General features: G+C 56.7%; 1 protein-coding gene across 2 annotated transcripts in view; it reads right to left on the bottom strand.

Annotated features, from left to right (window-relative positions):
* Positions 1-14907, bottom strand: part of HYDIN (HYDIN axonemal central pair apparatus protein) — a 162136-nt gene that overhangs the window by 24868 nt on the left and 122361 nt on the right. For both annotated transcript variants that reach the window (XM_054840701.1, XM_054840702.1), the window contains 19 exons: positions 13875-14114; positions 13439-13607; positions 12742-12930; positions 11743-11913; positions 10926-11099; positions 9831-10039; positions 9260-9412; positions 8780-8963; positions 8159-8300; positions 7073-7238; positions 5724-6344; positions 5018-5230; positions 4378-4577; positions 4015-4197; positions 3675-3794; positions 2216-2375; positions 1932-2104; positions 1264-1462; positions 261-360 (listed from right to left, as the gene is read on the bottom strand). In XM_054840701.1, coding sequence (XP_054696676.1) covers positions 261-360; positions 1264-1462; positions 1932-2104; positions 2216-2375; positions 3675-3794; positions 4015-4197; positions 4378-4577; positions 5018-5230; positions 5724-6344; positions 7073-7238; positions 8159-8300; positions 8780-8963; positions 9260-9412; positions 9831-10039; positions 10926-11099; positions 11743-11913; positions 12742-12930; positions 13439-13607; positions 13875-14114 — 3766 coding nt within the window. The remainder of the gene's footprint in view (positions 1-260; positions 361-1263; positions 1463-1931; positions 2105-2215; positions 2376-3674; positions 3795-4014; positions 4198-4377; positions 4578-5017; positions 5231-5723; positions 6345-7072; positions 7239-8158; positions 8301-8779; positions 8964-9259; positions 9413-9830; positions 10040-10925; positions 11100-11742; positions 11914-12741; positions 12931-13438; positions 13608-13874; positions 14115-14907) is intronic.

Raw genomic sequence — 14907 nt, forward strand, 5'->3', positions numbered from 1 at the left:
GCCAGCTGCTTGTTCACATCGCTGTCGTTTCAAAGCCCCCAAACCAGTCTGCCCATGAGGTTACACACTTCAAAGTTCGGAGGGGAGAGACTCAAGGCTGTGTGTGCCCTGACAGCGCTTCGCTCCATGCAGCTTGCAGGATACGTGCTTTAATTATCCGTGCCATCCCGTCCCAGTTCTACCCTACGTGCTTTGGTCGCCCATCTGCCGAGGCGAGGCAATGCACCCGGACCACGCAGTGCTGGCGGGCACCCACCGACCTTTAGAAATGCTGATGCTCAGAGCAACGTCGTAGGCCTCCGCAAAGACTTGGATATTTTCAATCTGAACAATCCCCAGGACGTTTTCTGCATCTGAAACCTGAAACGGCGAGAAACAAACACTGCTTACAACATTCTCCTGAGTTCTTTTGGTAAACAACATACGAGTCCTTGTCTCTGCCAGCTGCTTCCACCACGGCTTCCCCCGCTTGACAACAAGCTTTCCTAACCCGTTCATCTCCTGGGCTGACCCAGCAGGATTCTGCCGCAGCAAGAAGCCCTATCAGCCCAAACCCGCACTCCTACAGCGGGCAACGCTGCTGCTAAAGCACCCGGGGAGGCACGGCGACGTAAAAACAACCACAAGACGTGTGAGGTGTCCCAGAGCGGGTGGCACTGATAACCAACCCTCTCCTAAATCGCCCAGCAGCCTCGCCGAAATGCAGCCCCTAAACCACGGAGAACAAAATCCCAGGGCGAGAGTTTGTCGCTCTACGTGAAGAGCCCCGGACGGACGCCAGGATGGGTGCGGGGAGCACTCTGGAGAACCGAGCACCAGCAGCCAACCACGCACAGCAGCAAGGTGGGCTGGCACCCACCCGTGGGCTCAGGATGCAGCCTCCTAACCGGGCGTAAGCCCCGCAGAGGCAGCGGCCCCACAGAGGCAGCGGCTGGTTATCTGGGGTGACGCGGGTGCTCAGGGAGGCACCGCGCGTTCTGGGGAACCCCGTCCGAGGCAGCACGAGTTGGGGTCGCAGCACCCTTGTGCGTCAGGCACATCTCTTCCTGACTCCACGATACACTCGCCCGATGAAGCTCAGCCGCAACAGCACCCTAGCAGTCACTTGGTTTCCAAAACTCTTTGGTGAGAGTCCCTTGCCGCACGGCTCCCTGGCAGGAAGGAATCTCATGACGGCTCATCCTTTCGCCCTCTCCGCAGGGTCCCCTTCAAGCGTTCTCCATCCCTGGGGGCTGATCACCCTGCCCTCCTCTGCCCCCTCACCTCCAGCCGGATCATCTTCTTAATGGTGAGAGCCTTCGTGGCCTTGAAATACAGATGCACGCCAAACTCCGCGCGGGGACCAACGGTGCCCTCGCCTTGCGACACGGAGAAGTCCTCGCCGAGGTTCTCCAGCCCGGTGAGCCGCCAGGCCATGGGCAGCGGGGTGCTGTTCCGCAGGACCAGGGTCTTGCTTGCCCTTCTGCAGAGAGAGGAAGACGCTCAGCACCGGCTGCTCGGCAGTCACGCTAACTTTGGGATTGAATGTGCCTTGGAGCAGCCCTATCCACGTGTACGAAACCGCACGTTCAGTGTTTTCTCTGTGTCAGAAGCCTGAGAGGTGCTGGGGGAGAGCTGGGGGCTGCAAGCGTATCCAACGGAAGGGAGATAAGGAGGAGCAGCTGGACCGCTCTCCAGCCCAGCAGGCAAGATCGAAATCATAGAACGGTTTGGGTTGGAAGGGACCTTAAAGATGGAGATGCCCATCGCATGGCGTTGCTGGGGGGCTACGGCACTCGTGGCTGTTATAGGACATGGATTCCAGCGAGGAACGGTGAGAGACTGGGAATTGCTGGGAGAAAGAGCGGTGCTAGCCCAGCCTCCTGTCCGAGCGGCAGGAGAAGCGGAAGGGGAGCTCGCTGACAGCTCTGGTCCCCGGCGGGATGACGGACCTGTGCAGCAGCACCTTGTCGAAATGCACCTGCTTGGGGCTGACCCCCAGCTCCACCTGCACCCCCTGGCAGCACAGGCGGAAAACCACCGGCTCCGGGTTCTCCCGAACGCAGCAGATGAGGTTGTCTTCCACGAGGCCGGCTGAAGTGGGGTACGCCCAAATGCTCAGCTCCTAGGCACGTCCCAGCAAAAAGAAACACAGGAGAACGTTGGGTGAGCAGGAGGAACGGCTCCTGGGCGCTCGTACCGGTGCCTCATCTCTCGCATCCCGCTCCTCTCTTACCTGCTTCTCCTTCGGTTTCAGCCTCATGCTGGGAGGGTCCAAAAGGAACGTGTCCGCTTTGAGATCGCGCTCAAAGAAGAAATGCACCTCTGCTTCCAAGGGGGTGACGTTGAGGATGGTTATCTTCTCGCAGTTGCCGGGATAGTGCGGCGCCTTGTACCTGGGTTCACAAAAGGGGAAAAGGTTGCGGAGGAGACCCCGGGACCGTCGCCTCATCACCCATCGAGGAAAACACCGTGTCCTGGCAGCGGGAGGCTAAGGAAGAAGATCGCGTTGCATGCTACGTGTTTCATCCTTGCGTTACTTTGATGTCGGCCCCTGTGCCTCCATCCCAGGGGCACAACGATGCGCGGGCCGCTTAGAGAGCGTTTCACGTAACGTAAATTCAAAGGCACCTGGAAAAATAAAAGTACGTCAGGCACGTGGGTTCTTCCCCCTTCTTTGCTGGGTTTCCTCCCCCGCAGGGTATAAAGAAAGGCTTTCGTAAAAGAGGTTTTTAAAAATAGTTTAGCTTTTATCTCTTTCAAAAAAGTTATGAGACTGCCTTCTATTTCCTGGGCTAGCTCAAAGTCTCAGGGAAGGAAACAGAAAGGATTAACTCCCAAGAGGAGTGCTAAATTTAACAAGTGTCCCTTCTTTCAGGTGCGGAACAGAATTTGGAGTTCAAGGGTTAAAAAAGCAAACAGAAACCCGAGACCGTTCATCAGCCTGGCTAAAGGTCCTCTTTTGGTTTTTAAACTGTTTTGATTTAATTTCTTTGGGTTGTCAAAATACCACTAGCTCTCCAGAGCTCCCGTGAAGAACTTCATTTCTAATATTAAAAAAAAGCAAAAAAAGCAATGTTAAAATAGAAACATGCCAGCAGCTACGACAACTTTTTTCGGCAGACTTTATCCAGCAGCGAGGATCAGGAAAATGTAATTCCCGTTTTTATACCTCTGCAGGTTCCCCCCCACACACGCACTGGCAGGTCAAATCAAACCCTTACTGATATTACAGCTTAACGAACGCTTTACAAAACCACCAGCAGAATAATTGCTCGGTCTACCCACAGAGATCAAAGCACTTTAAAAAAAGCACCATAAAGTTCATTTCTGAAGCTGAGACGTGGAGGTGGGACACGAGTTGCTCCAAGTCACCTTCAGGCTGGAAGCAGCACGTGGCTCTGGCCACCGAGGCACCCGCTGGGTAGGAAGATCATCTGTGTCTCTGCCCAGCTCCTCCAAGACTCACGTTCCTGTTATCTGCCCGAGTTCATACGTCCGCGGCCGTTCAGCCCTGCGTATCTCCCAGGTCTCTGCCTGGGTCTGTCCTGAATTGTGCCGCTGGGACAGCACATCTCCGAGCGTGTCCATGAAAGCACAAGGCCCTGGAGATCCATCCCATCCCATCCCATCCCATCCCATCCCATCCCATCCCATCCCATCCCATCATCTCACTCGGGGCGGGGAGCACGTACCAGTCTCTTGACTTCCCACACAGCAGCGGTCCGAAGTGGAATACACCCGTGTTCATGACATACTGCTTGAAGATGATGTCATCATCCGCCTTGCTCTTCCTCCGGTGAGGAAACACCAGCCTGGGAAGAGAAAAATGGGGAATGAGGAGCTGTGAGATGCTTTAGGTAGAAAGCCTGGTCAGAAAGCGATAACCCTTACTGGTGGCTGAGGTACCAGTACTGGTTCCCAGCTCCAAGCAAGGAAGAGATGCTTGGCCAGAAGGTCACAGGGGTACACGGGACAGCCCTGGCTCTGAGTTTAGGGGGAGGCAGGGTGGGAGGGTCCCAGGGTCAGCCTTACCGCGGGTCCTGGCTGATGGTGGGATACAGGCAGGTGCCCCTGCAGTGCAGCTGGTACAGACGGTTTGTCCCCAGCACCTCAAAATGCAGCGTCTGATCAAACTGGCCCAGCACCGCGGAGCTGAAGTGGACCTTCAGTTCCACCTCGCCGCGGGCAGGCACTATCCACCGGCAGCTGCTCAGCCTGGCAATTAAAGAGGAGGCTTCAGACGTTGCTAACGAGGAAAAGAGACAAGGAGGACGGTGGTGGACTCGCCATCCCATGGAGGCACCGGCGGAGGGTCCCTGCGGAGCTGGGGATGATGGACCTTGTTTGGCAAGACGGCCGTGAAGCAGAGGGATCGCCTCCTCCCTCCCAGCTCACCTGACGGATCTCCTCGGGGGTGGGACCGTGTCCACACCACTTTGGTCCACCTCGGGGGTATGTGTGGGCGCCCCTGTGCCCGGCCTCTGGGACCTCCTGCCCCGGCCGGAGCTCCGCTTCTCCCTCGCAGCCTCCCGGCTGCCCACGGCTTTCTCCTTCCTCGACCGGACCTTGGCGGGGGTGACCTGCTCCTCCAACGTCTTCCCACCAAGGGGAGAGAGAAAGGGGGGAGAGAGGTGAGCCCTGCCCCGAGACATCCCCACCCTGGAGAAAATGCTACAGGTTTGTTAACAACCAGGAGAGAATAAATCAGCAACCAGCATCTACCGGTTTCCCATGTGCCCAGGGACTTGGTCTTCCTCACTGGGCTTTGTTTTGCCTACACCACCTCTCCTTGCCCAGCACCTTCTCCTCAAGGGAAGCTGAGGGCTTGAGGTGGGGTTTTTTTTTGTTTTGTTTTTTCTCCTCTTGTCTTACAGAACCACCCTATGTCTCCAGCAGAGCTGTCTCTTTTGGACAGACAACAGGGACGTCTGCAGACACGGTGCCCCAACACGTCTTCACTGCCCTTCCACAGTGATCCTTTCCCACCCCACCTGCCCCGCCATGCCCCATCCAGCCTGGGCCCCTGCCCCGGCACCTTCACTGCGGGCACGGCGAGGGCATCCATGGGACTTTCCGTGTCCTTCTTCTCTTCTTCCACAGGGGCACTTTCTGGCACAACAAAGATGAAGTGCTTGAGGGCTTCTCCTGCCGCAGGGGCCGTCCGCTTCTCCGGGTAGCGGATCACGGAGTAAAAAGTGGGGGGGGGAATGGGAGGCCCTGAGGGACCCAGGCCCAGGTCATCCAGGATCTAAAGCATAAGAGAAAAACCCGTTTATACTCCCGTCACCTTCACCCTCACACTCCTTCCTTACAGGCACTGAGATTTTGGCAATGCTTTATTTATTTCTATGGAATACAGTGCTTTTTGTACAGCCAGTGGGGTGGGCAGGCTCCAGAGCAGTGCCAGAACCCACAGGTGGGACCTAGAGAGAAACCTCTCCTCTGAGTGACTCTGCTGAAGGAAACAACGACCACGAGCTGCCCTACCCTGGGACCATTTTTAATGATTTCCAGACCGGGAAACTCTCTGAACAGACAGGATGCCTGAACAGAGAGCACTCCCTCTTTCCACTCATCCGAGGGATGCTGAGAACCTCCCCAGCCACGTGGCTGCTGTGGAGCCGTTGTGGAACACCACTGGTGGCCCGGACAAGGCTCTGTGCCGTTGTCACCTGGTGGGACACAACGCACCAGGGCCCGGACCGCGGCAGGCTCAGCATCGGAGCCTCACAAGGCTTTACCTGCTCTGCCGCTGGCAGCTTGCCGCTCTCCAGGATCTCCCTAGTCACATCTTCTGAGCTCAGCACTTGGATGTCCAAGCAGGGCACCCCAGCATCCTGGCCTCTGGCTGATCCTTCTGCACCTTCCTCTTCCAGCTGAGCTAACTTGGAGTCCTCAAGAGCCTTCAGTTTCTCCAGCCGCTCCTTCTCTCTGTCCTTCCGGCTCCTGCGGCTGGATAAATGCTGGCGCTGGTCTTCTGCTGGGTGCTGCACCTCCTCTTGGTTCAGAGGGGACAGCAGGATACCCTGAACCCTGTCCCAGGATGACAAAATATGCGCAACATCCTTCTGCGATGCCTCGTAGATCTTAAACCTCAGGGCCAAGTTCTTCTCGCTATCACTCAGCGCCTCGGGTTTGGTTTCCTCCTGTTCTGGGTCTGGGTCTGAGGGTCGCGTTGTCGCAACAACCACCGCTGGTCCAGCATCCGTCAGGGGAACTTTGATCCGCTTTTTCTTATCTTCCTTGTCACCTGCAACAGGGTCTGGGTGCTCCTTTACAGCTCCCTTCTTGTCTATGCCCTCGGTGACATCCGACCGGTTGCTGGTGGACGCATTGGTGTTGCTGGTGGATGTGTTCATGTTCTGGGCAGGAGGAGTAGGAAAAAAAAGCAGCGAGCATTTCAAAGCACTGACTCAAGCGCTGTAGGACAGTGATGACCTTTACAATAGCACCCCCAGACCTGTGCTAGGTGCTCTACAAATCCCAATTCGGAACGCAGCTGGTACCCAGTTTAGCTCAACTGAAACCAAACTCTCCAGTGTCAGCCTGATGAGGAGTCCTACCAACCAGCTGAGAAACAGAACAGCTTCCCAACCCAAACAGGGACCCTCCGTACTCCTGTGCAATCCTCTGGGCTCGTTTCTGGTGTGCTGAGCGCCCCTGTGGCTGGCTGACTCTTTGGGAAGTCTGGTTGCTAATCAACACCTAACGCCTGGCGGTGTCTCCTGCCAGACATGCAGGAAGAGACACCGCATCCTAGACGGGTCACGGCTCGGAGGTGTGAGTCACGTGCAGAGCGGGGAGAAATGCTGCACTAGAACTATCTAGGGCTTCGCAGGGAAGGTATGGAGGTATGTGAAGCCATGCTCCTACAGCAGAGCAGCTCTACCCACACGCCCACGGGAAAGCACCCCGTGAAGCAGCACCGTGATCAACCTCCGCTGTTGTTTCCCAGCGCAGCCCCACGCGTTACTCACGGCCAGGTTCTCGTCCCTGAGAAGCCAGCAGCCACACGCAGCGCCAGGGAATGGTACAGCTCAGCGGGAAGGTCCCCAGGGCTTTACTCATCTCTATAAACACAACCACCCACCTGCCTGACGCCGGGCTGGCTTTTCTTCCGCAAAGCATTATCTCTGTCTTTTCCAAGCTCTCTCTTCCCCCGTTTAGATTTCTTCTTCAGCTCTTCTTCCTCCTTCAAGCGTTCTAGCTCCCGCCGGTGCTTTTCCTCAAGCTCTCGAGCCAGCTGCTCCATCTCCCTTCAGCAAACCAAACAGAAAACATCCCTGAGAGTCACCACCAGAAACCTGGGCTCGCTGCAATCCCACCTGGTCCTGCACTTAATTCATCGACCCCGAGGCCGAGCAGAACCGTTACATCATCTCCACGGACTTCTCTCAACCTGGGGAGGTTGAGAACATCCAAAGTGAGGAAAGGTGGGAGGGGACCTCCAGGGCCAGCCAAATCTAAGCCTTGCTGTCAGAAGGTCTCAGTTGTGCAACTTCTCCGGTAAGGTCCACCTGGACACCTCCAGCACACTGCCTGAGACTGATCCACCATTGCTGACGCCTGAAGCCCTCTCGATTTCCCAGTGTAAACCAGCTCACAAATCACTAACACCTACTTATCCCTGCACCGATACTCACTTGGCTTATCCAGCCCTCCTTCTCCCTGGGCAGAGCCTGCTCCTTACTGAGGATAATCATGTAAATCAGAAAGCAAAGGCTGCAGTAACCCCCCTCCTGCAAAACAGGCTCTGAACAACCACATTTCCTGCTGGAACCCAGCAGTGACCATGAGAAACTTGTGCTGTCCATCCTGGAAATCACAATTTGAAGCAGCCCTAGCGTTCTCCTCCCAGGGAAACAAAACTTCAGCCTGGGCACAAACACGCGCTCGCTTTAAGTGGCTTTCCTTCCCAGTTTCACACTCATCCTGTGCATCCCGCTGAACAGGGCTGCTTCGCTGGATCAGAGCTTCTCCCAGCTCACCTGCTCCTGCAGCTGACGGTGAGCCCAGGAGACACCAGCTTTTACGGCTGGTGTCACCCCAGGAGATCAGCACGGCAAGGACCGGTCTGACAGACACCGTTGGCCTCGGAGCTCAACCAAGGTCTCCGGAGCAGGGAAACCCTTCAGGGACACTGTCCTGGGGAGTGACCCACGGAAGGCTTACAGACCTCTTCCTCCTCTCTCGCTGGACTTGGCGTATGTTGTTATTAAACTGAGTTTTCTGCTCCTCAGTGAGGGCGTCATACTCTTCCTCATCCATCTCCCAGAGGCGTGCTTTCTCCCTCTTGGCAGCTTCTTCCCGCTCCCGTCCTTCAGCGCAGACCAGAGGAGACACCGTTAGTGGCTGCAGGCAGAGCTTGCTGGTCCGGGTGAGCGGCGAGGACTCACAACTCTGCCCCGACCCAGCCTACCGCCCCACCAGGAGATACTGGGGAGCCCACATCCCTGCTCCAAAATTCAGATAATCCCCCAAACTCTGGGCGTTCAGCGAGTTCCCGTGCCTGGCCTGGTTCACGTGCACCAGCGTCGTGGACCGCTGGTCGGCGGTTAGTTACTGAGCCACAGCAGCTTGCGCTTGGGCCCAAGCTTTAATATTAAAGGCTAAGCTAAGTCTTACAGCCTCGGCTCTGCTGTATTTTAAGCAACCGTGAGCTGAGCGCTGGCTATACTGAGGCAGAAGGTGGAAGAATTAATGAAAATATTTCTTATAAGCTCTGCTGGTAACCCCGATACAGACGGGTAAGGTTTGAGAGAGAAGATCTGAGAGGTACGGAGATGAAGGGTCTCACCTTCCTGCTCTTTTGCGGCTGTCTCCCTGGCTTTCAATGCAGCGTAATCCTGGAACAGGTTCACAAAATAGATATAAGGCCGATTTCTGACAGCTTTGAGCAGGCAGAGGAGAGCAGATGCCGCGTTGCATGCAAAGAGGGTCTCCAGGCCATCAAACACCACTCCCTGGTAGCAGTCACTCAACTGCGAACAAAGTCAAAGCGGAAGAGGAAGTCAGCCGCCGCGCGCCTTGGGCTCCCAGCTCGTCGGTACACCCGAACGCCCAAGGACGCCAGCCCGCGCTGCTCCAAACGCCCCAACGCAGATGAGCTCCGACCTTTCCCCGCGCTCTGCCGACTTACGGCACCTGCGGCTTCACCCAAGGATCCCTGCGTGCAGCCCAGGACCCCTCCGACAGCAGATCTGGATCTCCTCCCCTCCAAATTGTACCTCGCTGCCCGCCTCTCCGTAGCGGGAACGTATGGTTCGCCGCCGCATACCTGCAGCCTTTCAGAGAGGATGGCCACCAGCAAGTCCTCGGGCAGCACGCAGCTCATGAAGCCCATCTCTCCTGCGGTGCTGCCACCGACGCTCAGCCATCGCTGCGCGGGGACGCAGGGAAGGGGAGAGATGAGACGACAACTGGACGAGCCCTGCAACGTCAGACACCGCAAGAAAAATAAACCACTTTGGAAACACCCGAACAATTCCGACTGCTGGGCTCGGAGCTGGAATTTCTCACTCGCGGGAGAACAAAACTACCGGCCAGCAGCTCCAGGGGACAACCGCGGAGGGCACGTCCCTCGGCCAGCGGACCCCCAAGCTTGCGAGCCCCCAGCGCGGCATCCCGCAGCCACGTTGGCCAGGACTTGCGCTTTGCCAACAAACCGTCCAGACCCAGGAGGGTTTTTCTGCCGGAGCGCAGGGTTTCATTCCCACCCCACTCTCCGCACTACAGACTCCCCGGCACCAGGCTCCGGATGACACGGAGCCTCCGCCGTAAGCGGCCCCGTCACTTCTCAAAGGCAACAGAAAGGTCCCGGGCGTTAACCAGCACAGGTCGTGCTTTACCTGGGAGCCCGTCGGATCCGTTAGAAGCTGTTTCTGGGATTGGGATGCGCGGCCATCCGCCTTCCTCTTGCCCGCTGCGGCGCTCGCCCAGCCTCGGGAACTGACGGACTGCAGGCTGACTTTGTCCCCAGAGCTGGACTGGCTCGCGTCCGGGCTGCGCTTGGCCTCGGCGCCAAACTGCAGGCTGAGGGACACGTCTGCGTTCTGACCTGTGGAGGGGACAGACGGCTTTCCCTAGGGATCAAGCCAAGGATTCGACCTCCAGGACCACTGTTTCCGTACCTCGCACCCATCCTGTATTCTCAATGGAGGCCATAACACGCAGCCGTGCCCTGGTTGCCGTCACCCATCTCCGCTGGAGCTAAGTCCTCCGCACAGGACAGCTCTACCGGGAGCCAGGCCCCTCTTCCCTCCGGCTCCCAACCAGGTTCAGAGCCGAGCGATGCAAAACTTCCCCCAACAGATCCAGGGTCTGGGCTCAACCCTGCGGAGCTCGGGGCACCAACTGCCCAATGAAGTTCCCTAAAAGTCTCCGGTCTCACGTGTTCTCACATGGAGAACGGCACACCGCGCACAAGCTGTGTGACCTGACAGCGCGTCTAGGCCAATTTCTGGAGAAAAGAGCTCATCTGCAGCGGGTGTCTCATCTGAAACTCCCCTGGGAGGTTATTCTTCCCTTCCTCTCATGTTCATGAAGCCACACTCAAAAGTCAAGTCGTCTAGCGCTTAATGAGCCACTTCAGAAGGCTTTTTCCTTGTTAGAGTGGGCAGCAGTCCTGCCTGATGGCCCTGAGGAGCAAGCTGGATTCAGCTTTGAGGAAATATAAAAAAAAACCCTTCACTGCTCCTAGGAAAAGGAACATGTGCCAAGAAGCCCGGGGGCAGTAAAAGTGTCCCTGTCTAAGCCCTTAAAATAGAGACTTTTTTTTTTTTTTTAATAACCAGAGATGCTTTAGAAATAGTTTTGCATTTCTACACGCCGCACCCATGTTCCCCAAGAGACCCGAGGGCTGTCAAACTTCTTCTCTGGAGCAAGAAGCGGATGGTCACAGTGGGTTTCTGAAGTGCTGCTCTGGGTTCGGCGTTTCTCCTTACCGGCCTCCTCTGTCTCCTTGTGGCTCTGCTCGATGGCAGCCCTCATGCACAGCTCCCCGGCGCGGAACCCTGCCAAGCTGCTCCTGTCCGAGATGGCTTCTGTCACCACGGCGTCGATGGACAAGCAGGCAGCGCCGTAATATTTGGACAGGGCAACTGCTGCCGATGTTTTTCCTTGAGAGAGAAGAAGATTGCTTGGTGACACTTGCACGTGAAGAGGTTTCAGGGCTCTGGAAAGCCCTCAAACAGGATTTCGAAGTCTCAAGGACAGTCGGGAAGCGAGTGCCCTTTTTGGGGAAACCATGAGGGAGGCAGCTTGGTTAGAAGCATTGTTCTCTCGAGCCAGGTGGGTCATCTCCAGCTCATGTTCAGCTGAGGGCTTTGTCCCTTGTGGTGACCCCAACCCTGGGCCAGGACATTGTCTCGAGCCCTGTCCCACCACTCAAACCATTTGCTCGCCTGTGCTGCTCAGCGCTGTCTCAGGCAACGCCTGGGCAAGGTTTGGGGTGAAGTGTGGGCTAGGGGCTGCGCCACGAGGCAACGGGGACACGAGGCAACATGGACACTAGGCAACGTGCTCCCACAAGGCAATGGGGACACGGCCACCCTCTTTGTGGGAATGAAAGCCTAGCCTATGGACACAAGATGAGCCACACCACTTGCACCAGCTGGGCAAAGACCTGGGACCATTCCACGTACCAGCAGAGCTGTGCCCTGCCTTGTTTCACTTCAACTGGTCAACCAAGTGCCATGGTCCACCAAGATGTTTCTCGCCCACCTTCCCCGTCCTCGCAGCCAAGGACTGTGGCTCACGTACCTGTCAGGGGTGCCCCGTGGACGATGATGACGATCCCTCTGCGGTTTTGGGCTGCACACCCTTCTGTGGAGATATCGATGCCAAGGTGGCGGGCGATGGCCCTGTAGACAGGGCTGTCGTCCAGTTCTCCCGCGGCCTCCTTGCTGCTGGCGGTGCTCTGCCGATGCTCTGCTGGGCAGAACCAGGTGTACAAGTCAGTCGGGTATAAAAGTCTGCACCTGTGACCCTGATCATCCTCCCCATCCCTTCGGATCCTGGAAGAGGAGACTCTGCTGAAACCAAGGTCACAGCCGGGGTCTCCCTGCGCCCTTCCTCGTGCAGATCAGGGTCTGCCCAGCATGCTGGGAAAGGTGCCTGTTCAGAGAACAGTAAACGGGTGGCAGAAAGAGGAAAGAAGGAGCACCTGGCAGCACCTAAAAGGACTGGGCCAAGCCTCCTCCCATGAATGGCCAACATGGTCCTCAGAGGAGATGGGTCCTGGGTTCTACTGAGCAAGGGGGGGACGCGCAGGACCGCACGTTTTACAGTCCCAAGGGAGAAGCTCCATTTGGGGGCTGAGCCATTATGCAAAACAGCTCCCCTCCTCCGGGTTCCTTTGCCAGGGAATATGCTTTAGGAATATTACACCAGGAGATCTGGCTGGGCTCTGAATTCACCAAACCAGCATTTGCAAAGAGCTCCCAGCTCTGCCCCATCTTGTCTTGCAGCGTCAGGGAGGACAGAGAGCGTGCTGCCCTGGAAAGGGAACAGCGTCATCCCAATCCCGGCAGCTCCGGGGAGCAAAAGGTGCTCGTTAGGCAAAGCTGGAGGAAACCTCCCTGGCTTCTCCCTTGTCCCTGCTCCAGACTCTTCTCAGCATCCTGCACAGCCTTCACCGGCAAGAGCGGATTCAGGAGCAAAGATGGCACCAGCGAAGTGATGGAGGTGACACTGAAGTCCTCTACTGAGGCCCTTTTGCCACCATGGACATAAAATAGGTGAAGAGCTTAGGGTTACTACCTGTGCTGCATCTTTCCTCAACACCTTCCTCCTCTTCTCCCCATTCAGATTTAGAGTCCACCTTGTTGGACTGGCTTTCATCAAAAATGAAGGAGGGAATGACCGAGCTATGGGACGAGACGGTGCGAACGATGGCAGCAGAGTGCTTCCCTCCTTGATCTGACAGAGACTGCACATCTTCAGAGTCTGCTGAGGAGGAAGGACACGGGGAGGGAAGGGGAGGGTGAACACGGCCAGACAACCTGCTCTTTGCCATTCGCCGCTTTGCCCGGCCATGCGCAGAAGATGGAAAATTTCCTAAGGAGGGAACCTCCCAAGGCAGTGAGAAGCCTGCCCAGGCTGTCTCTGCCCTCAGGGGAATCTCGAGCTTGTGCTTTTGTTGCTGGGAAGGAGCAAATATAAAATAGCTAGAGATATTAGACCTGGTTCTACTGGCTGAAGAACCCATCCAGTCCTACTCTTTGTGGTTGAGGGACACAAGGGGATACCCTGATGATTTCCCCTGGCAGGAGCTCGCTTTGCCTGCACTCAGGGCTGGTAGAGGACGCGTGTTCACCCTGGAATTCCTCCACCAAGCTGAGGAATGGGTGGCTGCTAAAAGCATGGGCTTTCCATTGAGAAGGAGGTCACGGAGAGCTCAGGGTAGGTGGGCAGGACTCCCTGCTGTGTCCCCACTCAGGACGGCCCAAACCCTCACCGTTGTCCTGGCCTCCTGCTTCCCCAGGCTTGGACTTTGCCTGCTCGTCCTGCAGCCTTTTCTGGTCCTGATAGTACTCCAGCAGCTCCGGGGGCAGCTTCTCACCCGGGGCGCGTGGCGGCAGCAGTAAGGTGTTGTGGCCATCGTAGTCCTTCAGCATCCGCAGGATCTGTGCGCATGGGGAAGAGAAACCATATACAGGATGTGTTTCTTCACCTCCACCACACAAACAGCCAACCTATCTTCTCCTTCAGTCCCTCCTCCCAACACCACGGACCATCCAAGCCTCTCCCAGCCTGCCAGCAGAGTTGGTTAACTCTGAAATGCCACCAGGCTTTGTCCTGGGGACTATTTCCATCTCTCCAGCACAAGCCTGGGAACGCCGGAGCACGGAGCTATGGGAGCATGCACACGGGGACCAGACCTTCCCTCTCACCTGCTCCTCAGCAAGGTACTGCTGGTCAAACTCCAGCGAGTAAAACTCGATGGGGAACTCGCATGGGTTCTTCACCACCACCGTCCCCTCCGCCCCAGGACTGTATGGCAGCAACGGTCCCAGCTCGAGCACTGGGGGGCTGAATTCCAGCTGTGGCTCCAGCCCGCGCCCCGAGACCTGCAGCTGGAGGTGCTGGTTGCTCTGGCAAATGTTAATCTTCAGCTCGCTTCTGTAGGACTTCTGAAAAGAGAGAAGTGCAGAAAACTCCTCCATGAAGTCCCAGGTGACAGGACCTCAAATTCAACCCTTGCCCCGAGGTCAGGGATGTCACCAGTACCTCTGAGGCGACCGACAAACAGGCATTAACTGATAGCAGGGGCTGCAGCACCTGCATGCTGGCTCGGAGTAACCGGGATGAAACCTGGCGTGAAGCGTAACTGGATGTTTGGGGATGGGACGGATCCAAAACGGACTGTCAGGTGTTTTCAGCTAGTCACGAGGGAGCGCAATGCTCAAAGGTCCTCATGGGTGGGCTCGGGGGCTGCTTCACCTCCTCCTTCAGGGTTATGTTCAGCTGGCTGATCACAAGCCAGCAGTGTGCCCAGGTGGCCAAAGTGGCCAACCGCATCCTGGCTTGTAACACAAATAGTGTGGCCAGCAGGAGTAGGGATGCGATTGTGTCCCTCACTCCAAGAAGGACATTGAGGTGCTGGAGCGTGTCCAGAGAAGGACAACGAAGCTGGGAAGGGGTCTGGAGCCCAAGTCTGATGAGGAGCGGCTGAGGGAACTGGGGTTGGTTAGCCTGGAGAAGAGGAGGCTGAGGGGAGACCTGATCGCTCTCTGCAACTACCTGACAGGAGGTTGTAGTGAGGTGGGGGCTGGACTCTTCTCCTGAGTAGCTAGTGAAAGGACGAGAGGAAATGGTCTCAAGTTGTGTCAGGGGAGGTTTAGATTGGATATTAGGAAGAATTTCTTCACCAAAGGAGTGGTGAGGCATTGGAACAGGCTGCCCAGAGAGGTGGTAGAATCACCA

This window comes from Grus americana, chromosome 13 (genome assembly GCF_028858705.1).
Source record: "Grus americana isolate bGruAme1 chromosome 13, bGruAme1.mat, whole genome shotgun sequence".
Taxonomy (NCBI): domain Eukaryota; kingdom Metazoa; phylum Chordata; class Aves; order Gruiformes; family Gruidae; genus Grus; species Grus americana.